The sequence below is a fragment of the Anolis carolinensis genome, chromosome 5 (assembly GCF_035594765.1).
Source record: "Anolis carolinensis isolate JA03-04 chromosome 5, rAnoCar3.1.pri, whole genome shotgun sequence".
Classification (NCBI taxonomy): Eukaryota; Metazoa; Chordata; class Lepidosauria; order Squamata; family Dactyloidae; genus Anolis; species Anolis carolinensis.
The window spans coordinates 192074389-192097291 of NC_085845.1; the positions used below are offsets into that span (position 1 = coordinate 192074389).

Sequence of the window (22903 nt, forward strand, 5' to 3'; positions counted from 1 at the left end):
CGGGTGTTAACCTTTTTCTATGCTATCCAAAGCTTGCTTGTATTCTGACTTGCGAACAAATTCAACTTAAGAACAAACCTACAAAATCTATCTTGTTCATAACTTAAGGACTGTGTATACCTGGGACTGCATGCAGTTGTAATAATTCTGAATTGTGATGTCTTGCAGGGAAGAAGAGGAGGAAAATCTTCTGCCAGATAACTCAGCACCTGGTCGAGAACCATCAGATGTGGAAGAAAGTCATAGAGGAAGAAGAGAGGAAAGCCGGGATAGAAAAGCAAGCTCTGGAGCAACCAGCAACGTTGCACCCATCCTCTGAACAAATTGAGGCAATTAAAGAGGAGGAGGAAGAGAAAGGAAAGCCAAAGCCGGAAGAGGACAGCACAATCCCAGAAACAAACCAATGACGATGATAGGATTCTGAGCAGTATTTGAAGACAAGGATGACTTGCATACCTGTTCTTTTTACAAGCCAGCACAACATTTTAGACACAACACTGTAGAAATATGGGGGGATGCACCTACAGCTATTTAGGTTGTTTCTCTTTCCTTTATTTTTTAAAAAAGAGTGGGGTTCATTGTTTAAACTCCGCTGCTCAACAGAAGCTTTCACACTGCAACACCGACTTTTACAGACTTTCGTATGGGGTGGGGAATTATAAATATATATAATTATATATATATTATATATAAAATATTAGCCTGATTTTATCAGCTGCATATTTCTTTGTTTTTTTTTAATGATATATTATGGTAACTGTGACATTAAAAGAAAAGGGAGAAATCTCAAAATGAGTGAAGTGACCAAGTCTACCTTGCCCTTTCATGATGTGGTGCCAATGATAGTATTGCTAAAATAACTACATATTTTGCTATCATGGGTGTGCATGCACGATGGTTTGCACACATATTGCAGAAATGTGGGAATGTCATTGAGAAATGTGTTTAATGTTGTAGTGAAGAGTATGGTGTCACAGCTCATATGAGTATGGGCCTTCCCCAGAATATCATAAAGTGGCCTCTGCAGAGACCGTATTTTCTCCTTCCTTCTCCAATAAAAAGGATCTATACTAGGAATAGGCAACTGCAGAAGGCTAGAGGGTCACATTAGGCCCCAAGGAGACCTTGGGGGGCTGCACCCCTATCATCTCATTTCCCCACTGCAAAACAACAATTAATGCTCTGACCCTAAATGTCCCCCAATGCCCTTTAAGAGAACATGGGAGCACTTTTTGCCATGATTTTAGGTTCTCCTAATCCAATTTAGAGGTTTTTTTAAAAAAAACAGGAAGTGATCAAACTCATCTTTGATTTACTTCTATTTTTTTAAAGCCTTTGGGAAAAATCAACCCTGGGGATCCCCAGGGACCACACAAAAATGGGCCTGGGTTTCCAAATGTAGCCATCATATGAGCATATTCTTTCTCAGCCTTGGAAAGCCTTGTGTCAAAGACATCCTTTTTTTTTCCTCCACACAACTCAATAGAATTGTGAGAGATGTGAACCAGAGAAACTTCATGTGCCATCAATTTATTGAGTAGCCTTTCCTATAGTTGGTTGGGGGCCTGTAGTTAGCTGGAGGCGTTGTTTCTGACAAGACGTTGCTTGAAGTTGCTTACAGTTAAGGGCTGAGACCTGATCTTCAAAGTCCTCTTCCTTCTTCTCTTCCATGATGTGAAGGAGCAGCAGCATCAGTCACCTGGGAACATAGGAAGGTGTCTTATACTGAAATAGATCATTGGCACATCTTGTCCATCTTGTCAACTCTTATCAGCAGTCCCAGTTCGCTATGATTTCAGGCACAATTCTGTCCTAGTTCTACCTGGAGATATATCCATGAGTATAAATCTAATTCAACCATGCTTAAGAGAGAAAATAGTATATGTCAGTGCTTTTAGATTTGCTGGGGTGGATAAAAAGGATTGTATGGTGTTAATTTGTAAAAGGGGAAATTCGGGTGACTTGTAGCAGCGAGTTGCAGTGTCCGAGGGATTTTGCAGCTTGTTAGACTGGAAAGCAACACATAATTTCTTCCGTTATATCTGTTCACAATAATGGCATAATTTCATAATCTCCCTTGGCCTTAATCACTATGTGTAATAATTTTTGTTCCCTGGTTATAAATGTCATTTCCTAATGGGTTCTATCATAAAAACATGGGAAAGGTTTATTAAACTGCAAAAACTTTGTTTTTGTGGGATGTTCTGCAGCACATTTTGCTATAGTATTTCAATGAATATCTTATAAAATCTCAACCATTTCAACATAATTTGTGACAGCCACAAAAACGAAGTTTCTGGAGTACAACAACTACTTACAAAGTAAGTACCATGCAATGAAACAGGAAGTAACACTTTCAAACTAGGAACTTTCTTTTTCAAATTTTGTTACATAGTGTTATTCACCTTTTAATATGGATCAGTAGTTTAGGCTCATTGTGATTTTTTGGTGGTGGCTGTGGTTGTGGAAATATGTGGGAGGCCACTTAGCAAATTAAATTAGTAGTGTTCAAGATTACTATTTGCAAAAAACTATATTCCAAATCTAGGGGGAAAAATCTTCTTTGGAGTTACAACCCCCATAACTGGCTTGGATATTCTGAGAATCATAGTCCACACAAATACTTCTTTCTGAGCTCTTATACATCCTGCACTGATTTGTTTTCTGTGAACCTCCTGGAATGCAGAAAATTTGTGCAAAACAGAGACAAGTGTCAGCATTGTTTCACATGAAGGAAGAATCCCTCCTACAACATATCCCCATCACTCTCTGATAGCTACAAATGGAAGAAAAACTTTGGTAATTACATCTAAGCTACCTTTTGTATAGTTGTATAGGGAAATTAATCTTGACTGCCATTAGTGTTATGCTCAATGATGAACACTGCGATAGATTTTGCCAGAACTTTAGCCTCTAACTGAATTGAATAAATTGACCCTGGGTACAGACTGACTTATAAAAAGCATCTGAAATAAATGGAGATAGGGTGTGATTGGGATTGCTCCTTCTAAGAAGAAACCATTGCTTTTCAATAAAAGCTATCATGTAGCATTTTATAATTTGGCTATAAACAACATACTGCAAATACTCATGTATAAGGCAATCTCATGTATACATCAAAGACAGGCTTGGGGGCCAAAATAGGGATTTAGATATGACTTGTAGCTAAGTTGAGGCAGCAGCAACATCACCTCAGGGGCTATCCATCTTTGGATGCTGCGATTTTGTTGTATTTTCGTTTTCAGAAAGGCTAGAAATGGCAGAGAGAATAGAAGATGCCAGTGCTTTAGATTTGCTTGAGGTGAATAAAGCTCTCATTTTTTGCCACTCTAAATTTTCCTTGCGGGTAAATTTATAGCACTGCAGTAAACAGATAAGTGGAGTGTATTATGTAAAGACAAGAGACCCCTTTAAACTCCCTGAAGGATTTGTGTGTGTGTGTGTGTGTGTGTGTAATGTGTGAATAGAATAGCAAGAGTTTAGGACTTGAATATACAAGGCCACTAGGTGTTTCCTCCATTATCATTCTATTTCTCTCTTAGAATTTTATTTTAACAGTTTCTTTCATTCTTGAATATTAAATGCAGCAGGAAGGGAGATCTGCATTCACCTGGGACATTTGATATCAAGAGGCAAATAACTATCTTTTGTGATGTAGAACATAGATGTTAATCCACCTTGGTTGTATGTCAATGGCCTTTTAAAGCAAGATTAAGGCATGCAGTTTCCTAGCATGAAGGCTAAAAATGTCAAATTATCTCTCTTGGGTTGCTGAGATTGCCACTGATACAAGATCAGCATAGTCTTAACAAAAAAAACAAAAGGATTTGCTTTAACATGAACACACGCAGAAGAGAAAATCAGATATTTGAAACAGTGTAGGATTTCTTTGAATAAGTCTCTTTTTGAAGAAGTTTATCTTTTTGCCTGTGATGGATTTTTTTTCCTTTATGTAAATATGGCAACTTGGAAGTATTGTATAGATAGCAAAATAATGTCTGGAAGTTTCTTAGAAAAATCATTTTAGAATAGGAAACATTATATAAAATGTAAACATCACCACATTTGAAAAATAAGTGTTTGCATAATTGGTAGTGAGACTTTGTGCTTTCAACACAACAGTATAAGTGTCAGCAATTATCGAAGAGCAATTAGTTTATCCTTTATAAACCAAGGATACTACCTGGAAATCTGCATCAAAGACTGGCTACCTATTGCTGCCCTGGGGGGATTTTGATAAATTTCTGTGCGAAGAGAAATTGGCGTGCTTGAATGCATGCTCAGAAATTGTGCCAAAGCTATCATTCCCATGTGTGAGCCATCTCTAGAACCAATACCTCACCCTTTAAGTCTTTTGTATAAAACTTCATGGATGGCTGTTTCACATTCTCTGTTTATCTACTTTTTCTGATCTGTCTTCTCAGGAGTCTGTCTAGTATCTTACCAACATTAGCAAACAAGTTAAAGATTTACTAAGGACATTGGATTTCAGTGTCAGTGTCTAAGTTGTTGAAAATACAATGTTCTGCCAGGGAAAGCCAGTGGATTCATTTCTGGAGTAGTGCATCCACTCTTGATTTGACCACTACTTTCTCCACATCTATTCATGCTGGAACACCTGTAAAAAGAGCAAAAGCAAAATCCAGGGATGATTCACCACTCCCACAGTGATGGATCTACAAACCATCTTTCCTCCCACTAGGCCAAAGTCAAGTGAGACAGAACTGCAGGCTAGAGTTGAGTGATAGATTCTCTCTGACTCACCATTTTTTTAATGAATAGTATCCCTGGATTCTTGAAAGTGATAACATTATGCAAAAAGTTGGTATTGAAATGAATGGGACTTCAGATATTATGCACAGCTGGGGTTTTGGCAGTAGTCATTGCGAAAATGTGCAATGTAGATGTGAAAGGCATGCGTCATAGATACATTCAACAGATAAATGGTGGGTTCGGGCTTCTACAGTTTTGTGTGTGTGTGTGGGGGGGGGGGGGGTTGGCTGTTGCATTGTGTGGCATGGCCTGTAGTTCAAAACTGAAACATCCCACACTTTGTATCTGTCCTATGCAGCCATAATTAAGGATTTCAAACCATAGCTGTGTTAATTTGGATTGGTATGTGAAGGGATCTTTTAACACCATTGAGACTAACAGTTAAGCCAACATCTTTGCCTCTGAAGTTATCCTTTTGGTCTAGGAGTTCTAGCTCTAAAACCTCAAGCTCAGTCTTGCAAAGTACTCAAACTCTGTTCAGGTCTCCATGATCCCAAGGTCATTCAATGAGTTTTATTTCTTGGTGGATCCTGTGCTTTTAAAAGGTCACAGTTTTTCTCTCTTTCTCCTCAGTTAACTTCAGTTGCTGCAAAATGAATTCAAAGTGAAAAAGGAGTCTGGACTGTTAACTCAGTTGGGGAAAAGGAGAAAAAGAGGAAAAAATTCCCGTTCCCAACAGTTCAAGCAAAAGCAAATTGTTGCAACTTCTCCTAGCTTGTGTGTTTTTCTTCTGTCCTAACTTTTGCCATCTGGACCAAACTCTGGCTGTCATTATCTGTGAAATGTTGGAGAATATGTTTTAGATCAGCATGCTTTTCTCCCTCATATACAAACCATTGGCATTTTGTTTTATGTTTTTAGAAGTCAACCTCTACTGTACCCCCCAAACAAAAAAAAATGGCATACAGCTGTCAGTAGATCCATGAAAATTGTTATAATGGGGAGACATTCCATAGGGAAGAGCTGTTTTGGCAAGGTGTTGTTCACAAGACCCAGCTCTGCTAGAAAGTTAATGGGAATTCCATAGGTAAGCCCATGAGTGTTTTCAGAGAGAGAATATCTAGGGCAGAGGTTGAGGAGGAAGAAGAACGGGAGGTTTTCTCCATTGTCTTCCTCACCCCTGGCCTTTAGAAAGAGGACTGTGTTTCTCTGTTCAGCTAACTGATCTCTTTAGTGCCTGTTAATACTCTTGCAGAATTTCCTGATTAGATTTCCTCATGGTTGCTGTAACAAAACCCATATCTTTATAAACTTGAGAAATTTCTGATTAATCTGAAATACTGTAAATATGAAGTCCAAAGGGCAGAGTTGGGACTCTCTTTCACTATAGAACATGGAAAAGTTGCTTTGGGGGATTGCAACTTTCAGAATCTTATAGTGGCTATGCTGGTTGGGGAATTCTGGGAACTGTAATCCCAAGGAGTAACATTTCCAAGGTCTGGTCAGCTGAGAATAATTTTGATGGTAGTTCGCAAAATCCACACAATAAACTACAAAGCTACGAAAAGCCAGGTGGTATTTTATATACACAGTGTTACAGCAACTGTTGTATAGAATATGAAAAGAATAATTGAAAATATTTGAAAAAAAATTGTTTAAAAGTTGAGAGAGTTGAGTGCTGAGAAACCCCAACAAAGAATCCTGGACTGTCAAGAATTTCCGCAGTTTAGGACTTATTTTGTTGAAAATTCACAGTTGGTAGTTTTGGGCAAAAAACACAATTTTCTGTTGGGGACACAGCATTTTTGTTGCAGAAAATGCTCCAAAACCCTCATTAAATAGTAATTAGCATTAATTGTTCACATTGAATGGGGAAAGGTACTTAGATTCCAATCCACACTCCATTTTTTATCATTTGGATTCATTAACAACCCTCCTACAATCTGTCAGTCCATTGACCTGTACCTTCTCAAACTTAATTGTGGCAAGAAGAGCAGTATGTAAAGCATGAGAGATATGGAATGGCAGAGGACATCACAAAATGATGCTGGTTCTACATAAGCCAGAATATTTACTCACTCTTGGAGTGGATTTCCCAGTAACCTCTTAAAGTATCCATTTCAGAATAAGGACTAATCCCTTGGAAAATATGTTATGACACACTTCTAGGATTTTATGTTGTTGTTGGTTGGCTGCAAGTGGTATAAATGGCTTTATCAAGAGCCAAGTAAGTGTGGCCTTCATAATTGCCATTCCAGGGGGAGAGCTCACACACGGTGTAGCTAGGAATGAAATACCAAGAGTTATGCAGCTCCTGGCTATGGATTGGCCAATTACTTGGAAATTTGGGTGTCCCCCAGCTGGCAGCCTGGTCCCATTATAATTAGTCTGGAATTTGATGGGATTTTAAACTCATATGGCTAAGGGAAACACAGAATCCCAGTATTTTCAGGGATGGGTTAGTATGTCAAAATCATTCTGCTTCACTTAGAATGTAAAACAGATTGATGTTGTGCTTCATTTGGATCCAGATTTATTACCATTTAGTCAGTAAACTCTCAAAGGCAGTCTCAGCTTGAACACATTTTTTTGGGACTGAAGATACAGTAGGCACCATTTGTGATCATTCAGCTGAGATAGGAGGAAATGTCTGCTTAACAGGTGAAACTGCAGCAACAAGAAACTGAGATAATGGTTGCCATTTTGCATATATTGTGATGAAAGCGATAAAAGGAAATCAGGCCAATATAGTCCCCACTCCATACTAACTTTTGATTCTGTTTCTCAATCTAAACATTTAATTTTGTGTTCAAAATTGTCTCTGTGTTAAATTTTATCCTAACAGCTATGCCTCAGGAAGTGTCTCAGGCAGAATAGATTTAAAATGTTGGAGTATGTCACTGTCTTTGCAAGCGGCAAACTGAATTATTGAGTGCCCTCTGTGTTAAAAGCTCTTTGTATGGAGTGAATTAGAGTTAGGTCAAAAACTTGAGCAGACCTTGTTTTGATATCTTGGCTTTTCTACCCATCAGGAAGTTTTAATGTTGTTTTTACCCACTACTGTGGATATACATCGTACTGGTACATTTTCCCATCTCAGTGAGAAAGAATATCTTGAAATTTTGAAATATTTTATTAGGAAAAAGTTTTGCTCTGTGTGATTTTCCTTTTTTCCATTTTGTGATATTTTTGTGCAAGAAAAAAATGTTTGCACAAAGCATTAGACTGCATGAATAACGAAACCCAATGCATTTTGTCCAAAAATGGTTTTCTGTGCAAAAAAAAAAAGTTTGTGTTCAAAAGTAAGCTGTATCCACAAATTGCTTCTTCATTCTTGCATGGAAGCCAAAATTACAAAATATTTTATCCCAAGTGGCTACTTGTAAAGATGTAGTTGCATAAAATTGATGAGAAAATGTAGTAAAACAAGCTGTTGCTGAATAGCATCCCAAGTGAGTTAGGTGTTTTAAGATCCAATGACTCTTTGTCAAAGAACAAACTTCCATAATGCCTTATAGACAAACAGTTCATAATCCCTATGAACTTTTATTGAAAAACTCTGAACGTTACTGAGTAAAAGAACAAGCTAAAATGTGAATTAATATCAGTGCTTTAGTGAAAGACTCCTTCACACATATTTTATTATCAAACAATAGAAAGCAGAAAAACAGCCTTATTATTATCCACTTTTATTTCTATTACTGACCTCTCCAAATAAGTGCCTAGGTAATTCAGCAGTCTCTTGTGTTAATAATGGTGAATGCAAGACAATTTTTATGTTACGAGATTGTGTCTTGATTATGGTTTTCAAATTGTGTTCCAGCAAAACATGGGGGTTTTCCATGCAAAAATAATTAATGATGAAGCAATATCTCCAAAAGATCAAATATTGCTCTTCCTCTCTCGTACACTGGCAAAGAGGAGTGCTGGGTGTGTTGTAGGCAGAATTTGAGAATGTTCTTTTTTAAAAAAAAAAAACCAAAACAAAACAAAACCATTATTCCCAGAATATTCCAAGCAGCATGATGTTGTCCAACAACAGCAAACATTCAAACTCACCAATTTCCAGTATTAGCCCATGCTATCTATTCCTGTGAAGGCAACACATGTCACACAGGACCTGTGTGTCCTGTAAAAGAAGCAACTTCAGAAATGTTCCAGAATGGCCATAGTTCCATTTTTTTAACTGTCTTGCCTTGCCACAAGAAATGAAGCCTTGAATTGTGTTGGATAGTTGCAACTATCCAACTTACTGAATCAGTGGTGAGTTAATTTGCGTATAATTCCACTGAATCAATAGGTTAACTCTACTTGAGCCACCAATATTTTTCAGATGTACGTTATGTTGGTTGGGGGATTTTTGGTGTTACAAACCAAAAACTAATATCTAGGGTCTGGACAAGTGCACCAACCCTTGCATTTGAGTTTTTATTTTCTCTAATGTTTGCCCTAAATTTATAAACTGAACAGAATTATTTGTAAGGGGGGTCTTTAAAAATGAAATTAGCTCATAGTTCCAAGTTGAGAATTAAAACTGAGAATGGCATTCCCAATTCTGAATGAAGGTTTGGGAAGATACTTTATCCATATAGTCTAGGACATTCTAACAATCAATCAATCAACCATCCTTCCTTCCTTTTCCTTTTCTGGTGCTCTTGAATGGAGTTTCTTAAAATTGAGGCAGGATTCCACATGGTCAAAATGGAACTGGAGATAGACAAAGCTTAGAATTGGATAACTTTTGAGCAGTCTTGGGATGGGGGCATTCTCCCACTTACAATTGTTGCTTGTCACCAAAATTAACTGATGGCAATTAAATAAGCCCCTCTTTCAAAACCTAACAGCATTAGATTTTTTTAATTTCAACAAGATGGGTGGAAAAATGCATGTCTTGTTTAAAAGCAGGCATGGACCAAGAGTCACCTGCCAGAGGTTGGTGGAGCATAAATGCCTTCCCCAGCTCTGGCTATGCTGCTTGCTAAGGACAATTAGGAACTGCAATTCAAAAACCCCTGGAGACTGTGCTTTTCTCACCTCTTTCTAAAGGAACATTGTGGTTCTTTTTCTTTTCTTTTCTTTTCTTTTTTACAAAAGTGGGGAAATGCAGTGGTGAAATTTTGATGTTAGTGCGGTAATGGGAGGGGGAGAGAATGTGGTTCACATCCACTCACTTGCCCACTGCCTTCAGGCATTATTGTCCTCTATTGTCCACCTATATATGGTGGAATATATGGGAAGGGCATCACTGTGGAAATAATGACAAAGTTGTGGCCTGTAAATCTGGGACTTTGGTTGGAATGGATCAAGCGTAATTATTCTTGGTATCGTGGTATCACCTGATCATACATTGTTTTTAACTAGAGGCCATATTAACGAGAGAGCAGAGAGACTTGTGTCCCTTCCTCCCGAGTACTACCAGCCATTCTCATGGCTACACTAGCCAGCCTCATGGATTTTAGTGTTCACCCAACTTTGCCTCTAGTTGGCAACTGGAAAACCCAGCTATTATACTCAGGGGGCCAGCTGTAGCCCATGGGTATCTCAGTTACCAATGCCTAGTATATGCTGTTTTGCCACATGCATGCCTTTTTTGAAAATTACGTGTGATCCCCACCAATTTGCATGCACATGTTTATGTGAAATATCCACATGACACAATACCTTAGCTTTGTGTCCCAATGCACAAGGACATATTTGCCTGTCATCACATTTCAACTATGTTTCTGCTGTCTACATCTGGCCGTGATCATCTAATCTATCAAGGTTTAAAATAATTCCCCCGATGCTCCTTTGAAAGTTGAATATGTACTTGACTGTCACAAGACTTGAAGCCAATTCCTATATCCTTTTGTAAGGGTAAAATTCACATCTAAGCAATGGGAAGCATTTGCTGTAAAAAGAATCAACTCTCATTTCCTCTCTTTTTTCCCTTCCCAGCAAATACTTTTTTCTTCCTAACTTGTGAGGTGTGGAGCGTCTCTTATATGTTACACCTGTTGATGAGGTGTAAGCTCTTTTCTAATTGATCCAAGTATTCAGTGAATTGCAGCAGTCCCCTTCGTGGTTCTGCCTCTTTCTTTTTATAGGATTCTCTTTACAAAGTTTATATTGGTTATCTTGCAGATCTCCTCTAAAGCAATATCTTGAGTTGTTCTTTTTTATAAAAGGAACTAAAGGACATGACCCAGTCAGAGTTGGGCACTTCTGAGACCCTTGATTTTCTATGGGTGACAATATTTAAACAAATTTGTGTTGCTCGACAAGTTCCTCCTTTGCTGCAGGTCTTTGAAGCCTTGTTGCTACTGCTTCAAATCAATGTGGATCTGGGTGAATGTGAAAAGCAATGGGTAGAGAAGCAACAGGTGGAAAAACAAGATTTAACTTTCACCTTGGGAAAAGGAGAAGCAGGATTCATGTTCTAAGGATACATAATGCTCCTATCTCCTGTTCTAAGGATACATAATGCTCCTGTTTATTTTGTTCTAAATAATCATAGCACTTCAAGCTGATATGACTTCATTTTATGGAATCCAGGGATTTTAGTTTGGTCAAACCTATTGGTCTCTGGTGGAGGATTCCTGGATGGAGCCACCACAGTTCACATGATATCAAAATGCTGTAATTACATCATGTGAAAGAGTGAAAATTAAATAATACTTTCAAATAGTAAACCTTTGACTGGTTCATGCCCAAAAGAAGATTGAACTGCCAACCCAATAAACAGTGTGGAAATGTGCCATCCCGTTCAGTATTTGTAGGTGTCCATTTTTAACACGGTGTTCTTTTCACTAAGTACTACATGCATTAATTTATATTTATATATTGTCAATATTGTTGTAATCAAACTTCTTTTTTAATAGAAAGAAAACACTTCAAAGAACAAGGCCTTGTATTTTAGGTGATGTTCTTTCACGATCCACCTGAAATGTTTTTGTTTTGTTTTTCCTTTCACTGATATCTTGCACTTAAGACATGTAGCAATACTTAATATATTCCCTTCACGAGCATTTGTTAAGTGATTTTTAGTTAATGGCTGATACATGTTTTGTACAAAATAGATTCTGTACAGGAAAAAAAGAGAAATCTTTTAGATAAACATTATTTATTTTTACTGTTTTGTAAGTTAGACACTATAATGATCCTTTTTTGCCAGAATTACTGGAAGTGCCTCTTGGTATAATGTATAATAGTAAATACGTATTCAGAACTATTAGAGATACTTTGTCACAAAATGAACAATGTGGATGTCGCAATGTGAAGAAAAAACATAAATATAATTCTGTGGTATCACATTGGTTTGCTGAGCTTTCTTGTTTCGGTCACTGAGGTTGGATCTGTGATGTTACTGATAGTCTCTGGGGGAATATCCCAGGAACAATGTAATTCTTTGGACTTCTTCTCTGATGTTAAGGAGAAGATCAATAATGATGTAGGAGAACGCCAGAAGTAGCTGAGAGTCTACTTCTGGTTTGGTAAAAAGAAGTTCTTTTTGTATTGAAAAGGTGAGGATGTAGAATTTTTTTTAAAAAAAAAAACAGGCATGACACTCAGGTGGCCCTTCCAATGTGACTGAATTATACTTCCAAGCTGTCATAGTCAAAATAGCCAAGGGTGAGGAATTGCTGGAGGTTGTAGTCCAACCATCTAGAAACAAGGAAGGGTCTCATAATAAGCAAACCATCAGAAAAAGCACAGAGGGGAAAAATCTGAACATATTAATACTACCTAGTCAGACACAATAATACTGTGTCAAACATGGGTAACACAAACTAGACAAGCCTATAGGTCATGCAATATTACATTATATAAGGCCATATATAACCAAATGACTATATAATTGCTTTATCAAAATGTGCTAGTAAGCCAATATGTAAGATGAAACAAGAGCAGAAACAAATAGGCAGTGTATTATAACCATGTACAGGTTGAGTATCTCTTCAATCTAATTGCCACAGAGACAATTTAAAAAAAATGTCTGGAGTTACACTTAAAAACTGTACCTGTTCCAACTTACATACCAATTTAACTGAAGAACAAACTTACAGAAGCAATCTTGTCTGCAACACAGGAGATTCCTGTACTATCTATTGTACAATGCAATACCAATAATCAATATTGTGGGCCCTTGGTTTCTGCTGGGGTTTGGTTCCAGGACTCCACATGAATACCAAATTCTGCAGATTCTCAAATTCTACCATATACAATGACATGGTAAAATGATGTTTCTTATATAAAATCACAAAATCAATGTTTGCTTTTTGGATTTTAAAATGTATTTTCAAGTCATGAGTGTTTGAATCTGTGGTTGCAGTATCTGTGGATATGGAAGACTGGCTCTTCCCCTAACATTCCTCAGATAGTGAGATGAAGTTGATGCCTACTGCCACTGATGTCTATTCCAATACCATCTTTCATTCTCTTTCAGATCTCTGGTTTGCAGATTGAATCTTCAGCAAAGCTCCATAAAATGGGGTGATGGTACACGTCCTTTTTCATCTTCCCTAACCTGCAGTCCCAGCCACCCCCTCCCAACTTGGCTATTGTGTATAATCCAGTTCAATGTGGATTTTATACAGCTGTGTGGAAGGGGCCTCAGAAAAGAGTTGGGAGAGGAGGTGGCTGGATGATGGGGTTTGGAAGGAGGTGGCTTCACTCCATTTGGAGGAGTTTATGGTATCTTGTCATATTCGATTTGTTAAAGAACTAAGTTACAGATGCCCTGCCTCAGATTCAATCTAGGGACCCTGATCATCCCACAGAATTGTCCTATGATTCCATAATTTATTAAAGGCCTTACTACAACGAGCAGAAAAGACATCATAAAATGGAAAGAAAAGAGCAGCTGTGACTTAGAAACTAAGTGGCTTACTCACAATATCAGCTTTCATGAACACCAGCCTACTTTTGTCAGATGCATCAATCAGTTTGACAAGCAGATGTTTCAGTGCACACCTGCTTGAGTTACAATGGAGCCTAAACCAAATTAACATGACAAAGAACTAAGAAATACAATCTGAATGGATACTTATTCATTAGGTCATGAAAGGTACCAGACATATAATCCACAACTTGGTGGGAAGCATTTTTAAAGGGGTGGGGGGTGGGGGTTATATAGTGATAATTAATTTTCTACTTTACCTGTCTTTGAAGAGATTTCATTCCTTAAGAGGAGTTTGTATGAAGATATGGACCACTCTATTACAAATGTCATCCATATAACATTAAACACCACACACTAAAACATTTTCCTTATTAACATGGAAAATCAAACCACCATAGATATAAAGTTAAAAACTCATTTAAGATGGAAACCTACTGGCATCATGCACATGAGTAAATTGGTTTACACATATGGTTGTCATTTTGGGTATTGCTTAATACGTGTATTTAGCTCATTATTAGCAACTGGAATTCTACAAATATAACTATTTCATGTGCCGGGTGCCATGTTTGGAACCAGATGTTTCTATAGTCAAGTTGGCTATGGGCTGATGTTGTAATTCTCTTAACTCAGAGGTGCAATGCTAGATCCTAAGATATTTTAAAGGAATTCATAGAACAAATATTTGTCTAAATGTCACCATAAGCTAGAAATGATTTGAAGGCACACAACAAGTATGATGCACTAGTGTGTGATCCTGGTTTGGGCAGTTATGGTACTGACCTTCAAGCCTCATCAAACAATATGGTTCTCTTTTAATTTAAATATGATAGATTCTCCCAAAAAGTCTTTGGAAGTGGCATGCAACTCATAGGTCACACTTTTGACAGCCCAAAACTAGATGATCCGTGGTATCACCCAACCTAATAATTTCCTGCTGTTAATTTAAGCCAGGTTGTTTCCTCATAGTTTGTCCTAGTTTGTTCACAATTGTGGCACTTATTGCTATAATCATAAACACCCCTCCAATTCACTTTATACTCGCACAAGAGCTTGTTGTGCTCAGAACATCTCCCTGAAGTCTAAGTAGGCTTCGGGGGTCAATTCCTTTGGTAGTTTATAATTAAGTTTATATTAGAAGGATTGTGGTTGTGGCCAATATTGATAGTAAAATGCAAATTAACGAAGAAGCCATTCACAGGAGGCTAACATATGGCTTAATGAGTTCCTCTCTTTGGAAACAGAGGTGGTCTGTCTCATAAAGCCTCCTTAGTCAATACAAAGGCAGCATGAATAGATGCAATTGAAATAAAAGCTCTTCCAGTAGTAATGAAATTTAGCTCGGGGTTTCCTGAAAGATAAGGTTGCTGTGCCCCCTTTAACAAAATTACAGGGTTCCTTCTTTAAAAAATTAGTGATAGTATTGCATTCCGTTTCTTTCTTGCAGTGCAATATTATGCACTGAGTTCTTTGTGGCTTATTCTTAGCCAAATTCCTCTCTGTTTATAGGACTGCAGCCTTTTTTTTCTTTTTTTTTTTACTTTACATGCCTTTCTGACCAATTCTTCAGGTTTTAAGAGTAATAATTACATATTAGAGAATAAGGCATGATGTATCATATCCAGAGGTCCAAATGTCCTAATTTGGCATAGTCCAATTAACTTCTGCCATCCCAGTTTCCCAGCTTTTAAAATGTCCCAGTTTCTCGCTCCTCTTCCCTATTTCCTCTTGGCCTCAGCTTACTTCAGTTGCTTCAAAGTGTAAAATATTTGGTCAGAATAAGAAGCCAGGTAGTATCATGGCAATCTAAAGAAGAAACAAGGGATACATTTGATTCTTAGGCCTTCTTTACAGGGTTATTTAGAATCAATGCTCAGAAATTTCTGAATCGGGAACTTTCAAACCTTTTATTGATCAAAAGATATGTTGCTTATTGGAAAACAATATGTTTTTACTTTGATAGTTCTGAATTCAGTAATGTCTGAACTTTAATTCTAAATAGTCCCCCTGAGGAAGTCCTGAAACATACACATCTCAAAACACATCCTAAGGAAACAGGCATCTTTCATGAAGCTTTAAATGTGTCTCTCATTTCTTCTGATAATGCAAAGAGCCGTCTTCACAGACTTTATCACTAATGAGGAAATAAAGAGACCATGATACACTCTTATCCTGTGTCATTAACCATGCTGCAATCCATATTTCCAAACCAGGCTTTACTATATCATAAGATTGCTTGCTATGTTAATTAATCTGTGCACCACCATAGAGCTGTCATGGAGGTTCCCAATATTTCTGACTGAGCAACAATTTAAAAACAAAATAGAACAGGACAGTATCAGTGGATGGAGGGGCACAAAGAATTCTAGTGTGCTTCCATTTGGAAGTAACAATCAAAAATGTGTGTGCATGTATGCACATGCCTTTAAGTTGCATGTTGACTATTAATAACCCCATTAATTTCATAGATTTTTCTTAGACAAGGAACAGTCATAGATTATTTTGCCAGTTTCTTCCTCTTTCTGTGGTATTATTATTATTATTATTATTATTATTATTATTATTATTATTATTATTATTATTAAGCTTTTATTTATACCCCCTCCATTACAAAATAATTTGTTTACTTATTTACTATATTTGTACCCTGCCCTTCTCAACCCTGAGGGGGTCTCAGAGCGGCCTCACATTTTGTCAACAATTCAGTGCCTTAAAAACATATAATCGGTAAACATCTACATTTAAAACCAGGGAATTAAAATACCTAAAAACTGTTATATCAATTATTAAAATCACATAATCCAAAGTCATAATCCAGGGCCATTCCAATTGTCATTGCACATATTTTACGTTCATTTATTGCACTGCAGTTATTCTTCAAAATAACACACAATAGTGCCATGACATATAAGATACCATATAACAAAATATCAGATCAGAACACAATAGATAAAACCAACATATAAAATTAATAAAAACAACCTCAGTTAAATAGAGACAATAAAATGTGGTTGTAACCATAATTAAAAGATCCATACAATGGTTCAGCATTGACAATCTTCCATCCACAGACTAACCAGGAGTGACCCAGTTTAGCTTCCAAGAACTTCCAAGTTTATCTTCCAAGAACCGCTGGGAACAGGTGCCTCTAGACTAGAGTATTTGGATCCTCAATCAAAAATAGATTGATCTAAATTTTATTTTGGTACAAGTACATTGATCTAAATTCTGGGGAGAACAATGGAGTCAAATTGGAATATCTATGTGTTCATTGACCATTCAGTCAATGAATTAATTGAATGAATGGATCAATTCTTGTTGAGACTAACCAACAGTCATTGTGCAGCTTAACATATATAATTTTTTTGCTCTAAGAAGAAAAAGTAGATGAAACATGTGAGAGCCAAGAATGGATGATGATACCAGCTGGAGCCCCCACAAAGTTCTAATGTGAGATAATTCAATAAAAAATGAATAGGGAAATAAATGTAGAAAACAATCATGTTTGAATCATACCAGACTGAAGAAATAGTCATTGTATGGACAGTTTTTGCTTTTTCAAATATCATTACATTTAGCTTTGCTCCAAACAATGGCTGGTGATCCCAGTCGGTAATGGGATGGGGCGCAAAGCAAGCTTTGCAGAGATATTTCTGCAAAGTCTCTTTATTTCATCCACCCTCTCCTGCATTTGGCAGGTTCCTCCCATGAAGTCTTTTATTTCCTGGTAACCAGCAATTAAGAAGATCAGAGTTTTAGAAAGGGGGGAAAGTGCGGGGAGAAAGGAGGGGGAGAAAGCTTTATCACATGCATACTGTCAAACTTGCTGCATGTAGTAAAGAAAGGTTCCTGGAACCTTTAACCATTTCCATGGTGGAAAAAGACTAGCTTCTATTTTGCTCATGACTTTTGTTTGTCCTGGGAATCATAGTGGGGGAGGGGAGGAATCCATCATGAAGGTGGAAGGCTGAACAGGAACAAAAGCAACCAAATCAAGACATCAATCAGACAGACAAAAGAAAGTCCTAGATTCTCCACCCCTTCTGTTTGCTGGTCTCCTTTATCTACCTCTAGATAAAAGTTCTACCTCAGACTGCGGTTTTCCTCAAGATTTTTCCACCTAGAGGCCAGGAGAGAAGAAGAGTGTTTATATTAGGTTTGGGGTTCAACCACAAAGAAGTAACTTTGAAGAACTGAAGGTTGCTACTGCCAAGGTAAGGTTGCTTCCTCATCCTTCTTTCTTTCCTTCCTTCCTTCTTATCTAAAACTGATGTTCACCTTGGGGAATCTAGGAGAACTAAGTTCTTTAATCTGTAGACAGTGGAAACACATTATTCCCACAAAATGTAATCATAATTAAATCCAGATTTACTAATATAGTAAATATGATACATACACATTGGTTTCCCTCTATCTGCTATAATACCAACTCTTACAAGAAAGAAAAGTGACTAGAGAAAGTTGTTATCAAGTCTGATTTATTTTTAATCCTGAATTGGTGTTAACATTCTGGGTAATTTTAAAACTCTCACAACATTTAAAGAAACTGGCTTGGTTGTCATGTTTTCACTGCTCTTTCATTATTTTCATGAAAGCCAGACTTTCTCATAAGTTCCTCAAGGCTTGGGACCTATTGTTTTAAAAGGTGTTATTCCTTTGACCATATCACCATAAGTGCTTCTTCCAGTAGCATTCCCTTGGCTTTTTAAAAGATGAAATTCTTCAAAACAGTGCACTCTGTAAATACTCAGAGGAAGACTGAACTTCTGGGGAAGTTTATTTCTATTTAGATGCATTTGCTCATAGACAATGAGGCACAATAATACAGCAATGGCTACAACGAAAACATAACTAAATCCTGAACTAATTGGCAGGAAAATAATGTTTCTCTTGATGATTATAATGATGATGATCATCTAATTGTATTGATATACTTTTTTGTCTCTGATAAGAAAACGTAGAGTACTCCCCTCCTTCTCACAAAGTCCAGTCCGTAATTAATGCATTGAACTTGAATCTGGATCTGGTGACTCCCAACCATCATGGCTCTATGTATTTTCCAAGTTTAGAGCTTCAAATGAAATCAGTAAAAGGGCCTGCTTATGAGTTTTGCAGTTTTTGAAACTCTATAAGCACACATTCCCCTCTATATTAACTTTGAATGCCACATGGGTTCAGTAGACTTGAAGATATATGGAAGTCTATTATTGTGTGTTTGTATATCACTCAAGATTATAACTAGTTTACTACATATGAAGAAATAGAGTGGAGTAAAACACTTACATTGAAATAGTTAATTTTTAAGATGTCTTACTTTTTTGTTTCATGGCAACTGGTGTCATGACAATGGACTCCTAAACACACAAACCGAGCCAAACATGAAGACAATACCATGACTTGTCCTTCAGAGTGATTTTGACATGGACCTCAGGGCAAAATTTTAAGCTATGTGTCCATGCTGAAGCATAGTGTATTAAATAAAGGAGGCATGCATGAGATTCCAATGTCCCTTTGCCCAAATATCCATGAAGGATCACATCTCTCTATATGAGTCTTGTTTGAGCTCTAAGATCAGGTCCATTGCCTCTGTCCTCCAGCTTTCTCAGGTTCTTTTGGTGACTTCAAGAGAAGGGCCTTGGTTGTTATAATTTGTAAGTTGCCTTGAGTCTCATTAGGGAAAAATTTGCTGTAAATGAGTCACAACAACAACCTAAATTCAGGTTTTAATCCTGACTAAAACCAATTAAATCCATGGGATTTATTTCGATGCTGATTTACCACTCAGCAATTGATTGAATGAGTCTACTCTAACTAGAACTAACTAAAATGATGCTTGATAATGATGATGACGACGACAATGATTAATTGAATATCTGATTGTATTTTCATATTGTCTCAGCGTAAAAAAAATCATGAAATTGGCAGTCTTCATTCAATAGATGCACTTTTAAAGACACTCAAAAAAAAAAAAGAAAGAAAAAGACTTGATTGCAGCCTGATATATATTTGATCAGTTTAAGGTGACATAATTTGTTATAATTAAGTAGGAGCTATATTCAAATGCTTCTGTGACTTCCAAGGTTTGCAGCAGCAGTAGCTAAGGAGTCAGAACTGATGGTCAATTTTGTATTCTCAGTTTCTCTTTTTTCTAAGCTTAAATTTGATTCCTTCTGAGCTGTAAGGTAATCTGAGCTTGAAGTATTTTAAAAATGCATGATTATGTGTATACATCTTTGTGTACATACCTTCTGAACTTGCAATTTTCCACATTATTTCACATTATATACTTGGAAAATTTCCTCCAGATGAGTTTCCTATTATAATGCAATTTTGTTTTGTTTTAAATAATGTGCACATTTTTGAGTTTATGTTTTTCGAATACATCTATTTTGTATACATTTTAAATTGAGGGATGACCATGAAAAATTCTGAAATGGATAAATTTTTAGTGATAATGGAATCCAGGTTCATACGTTAGTCTGAACATGGAAATTGGGTAAAATTCACATTAAGTATATAAAACACGTTTTCTCCTTCCAGACATAAAGGAAGCTCCATTACATGAAGTGTAATGTAGTAACATTATAGTGCTTCAAGGAGTATCAGGGCCCTTCCAGACAGGCCCTATGTACCAGGATCTGATCCCAGGTTTTCTGTTTATTCCAGATTATCTGGCAATTCAGACTCATATAATCCAATTTAAAGTAGAAATCTTGGGATGAGATCCTGGGATATAAGGCCTGTCTGGAAGGGCCCTCAGAGAACAGCGAAGAGAGTGGTAAAAAAAGGAGCATGAGTATGGTGAACAAGAACTTTTGTTATGTGCCTTCAAGTTATTTCTGACTTATGGTAACCCTAGGGTAGACCTTTCATGGAGCTTCCTTGGGATGAGAGTGTGTGATTTGCCCAAGGTCTCCAGTGGTTTCCATGGCTGGACAGGATATCAAACCTCACTCTACAGAGAGGTAGTCCAATGTTCAAACTACTATTGCATAGATCATGTTAATTAGTCCAAGGCGAATAATAAAAGCAGCTCTCTGAGAAGCTTCCCCATTTATTCTCCAAATGAGTTATTTCATGAGTCCAAGTGAGCTATTTCATGAGTCTTTCTCCAATCTGCTGAAATATAGGAGTGGGCTGTATACTCTGAGTGCAGATCAAACTTCTTCCCATATGAACTCAATAATGACTTTTTGAATGACATGAAAGTCTTCTATTACCTCTGTGTAAAGATTTTGAATTTTTTTTTAAATAAACATTATCAGTGAGTATTAGCCACCAAAGAGGACATTCAAGAAATCTCATAATAAAGCAAAATATTAAAATGAAACTAAAGCTACTTAAAAATGACCAGCTATGATTAATTAAAGCAAAATAATCAAATGTGGATTAGCATAAAAGCATTTTCAGAGCTGTGTACAGGAGACAGTGAGAAAGTCATTAATATTTCTAGGAAGGGAATTTTACCAATGCAGGCCAACCACTAATAAGGCCATGCCCCTTGTTCTTTCAACCCAATATTTCTTAATAGCACAAAATAAATGCATTGGACGATGATCTAACATTTAGGAGGGTTTGTTGCATGAGTGCACATAGTCATTTCAATAATCTGATTCCATACTCTTTATTTCAATGTCTTACAGATTGATTGAAAGGGAACATTAAGATGGAGAATTCTTCCAAAGACCATGCCCAGTTCTTCTTGAAAAACACAATGCTGTCTATCGACAGGGTGTCTTTAAGATCAGAATCCTCAGCCTCAAAGGAGAAACAAACATTGTGTGGAGGAATGAAGGTATAGCAAATGTTAGAGATTGTGAAAGCTGTCCTATGCTGAGGATGCTGAGAATTTAACATTAGATCAAGTATGATTCTTTTATATTTCAGCAGGGTTTTTTTCTTCTTTTGGTGGCCTATACATGACAACATTTTACAGATGAATACTGAGGGAAATGTGGCTAACTAATATTACCATTGTCAATTAAATAGGTTATTAACTAGGAAATTATTCATAAGCAAGACCACACTAATTAGGAAAGGCTACTACAGTTTACTTTTGCCTGAACATACTAGGAAGGATAAAATTCTACTCTACTCCTCTCTCCCTCCTATGTTAATTGAGCTACTTTTGCCATATGAACTTCGTTTATAGCAGCTAAAGTTAGGGGGAAGGGAAAAAGTGGAGAGAGAAATTGGGACATTTAAATGTGTGATTGATCCGACTGTCCCTGCTAGATCATTGGAGGCTATGACATATTTTTGTTTACATTTTGTTTACATTGCATTTTTGTAAACATTACATTGTTTACAATCATTACATTTCTATCTTTCATTGCATGTTCACTTCATGTGATCACAATTCCTCTTTTTAATGAGAAATCCCAAGTGTCAGGCTATTGAGTTTCACTTCTCTTGTGTGAGCCCTGGAGAATTGGGTTTTAACATTTGCAGTATTCACAAAGACAAAATTGGTATGTAAATGGAGGTAAAAGTGAAGATAAGAAAATTTCTACAAACTAGAAGATTTATGAGGTAGCAAGTAATTATTATCTGTTTCTGATAAGCTTTTTAAAAATCCTTATCACTAGAAGACAGAGATGGATATATGGTGAATTGATATATATGGCTCACATGAAATATGCATTTTTAGCAATTGAAAGAAAGTAATCCAACACCATTCCAATATTGTGGTTTGTGCATATTTATGTGTGCCTATGTGTATGAATATTGCTATTTTCAGATGGGGCTTACTTTTAGCAAAAGTACCAACGGGAGAACGTATTTACCAGTCCTTCAGTGACTTTTGCCAACAGCAAGGAAATGACAGCTTTCCCGTGTAGCTTATTTGTGAAAATAATTTAAAGCAGTTATTGCCATGATACATGGGAATTTGCACATGCCTAGCAGGATTTATTTGTCATATTCATCTCAAAAATTAGTGAAACAAGCCCCTTTCTATGGCCCAAATGGAATCATAAAATTTGGAAACTGAGATGCCTTTGAAACCACCCCAGTGGAAAGGCTAATAAACTTGCAAAAGCTGCACATTCTGTGCTCCACTCTGATATCAGAAAAGTGGGGTAGAGACTGTTAAGCAACCAGGTGTATATCCTAATGGTTATTCACCACTTCAAAAAAGCCAATGTGATTCTAATTTATATCAAAATGAGCAGAGTCCAGATCAGGGGAATGAATAGTTCCATTCTATTACTCTTTGACAGACATCCCCAGGAATACTGTGTTGAGTTCTGGGCCCCACATCTAAAGAAGGACATTGTCAGAAACATGTCTAGAGGATGGCAACCATAA

At 36.9% G+C, this 22903-nt stretch overlaps 2 protein-coding genes across 5 annotated transcripts in view; both read left to right on the plus strand.

Annotated features, from left to right (window-relative positions):
- Positions 1-12003, plus strand: part of pde3a (phosphodiesterase 3A) — a 267835-nt gene extending 255832 nt beyond the window's left edge. For all 3 annotated transcript variants that reach the window (XM_008110368.3, XM_008110369.3, XM_016993577.2), the window contains one exon: positions 169-12003. In XM_008110368.3, coding sequence (XP_008108575.2) covers positions 169-407 — 239 coding nt within the window. In that variant the 3' untranslated portion in view covers positions 408-12003. The remainder of the gene's footprint in view (positions 1-168) is intronic.
- A 5335-nt stretch (positions 12004-17338) lies between these two features.
- slco1c1 (solute carrier organic anion transporter family member 1C1) overlaps positions 17339-22903 on the plus strand; it is a 31694-nt gene continuing 26129 nt past the window's right edge. The window contains exons 1-2 of one of the 2 annotated variants that reach the window (XM_062983169.1): positions 17339-17808; positions 21238-21389. In XM_062983169.1, the coding sequence (XP_062839239.1) occupies positions 21261-21389 (129 nt within the window). In that variant the 5' untranslated portion in view covers positions 17339-17808; positions 21238-21260. The remainder of the gene's footprint in view (positions 17809-21237; positions 21390-22903) is intronic. The other variant, XM_003220778.4, reaches the window with a different exon arrangement.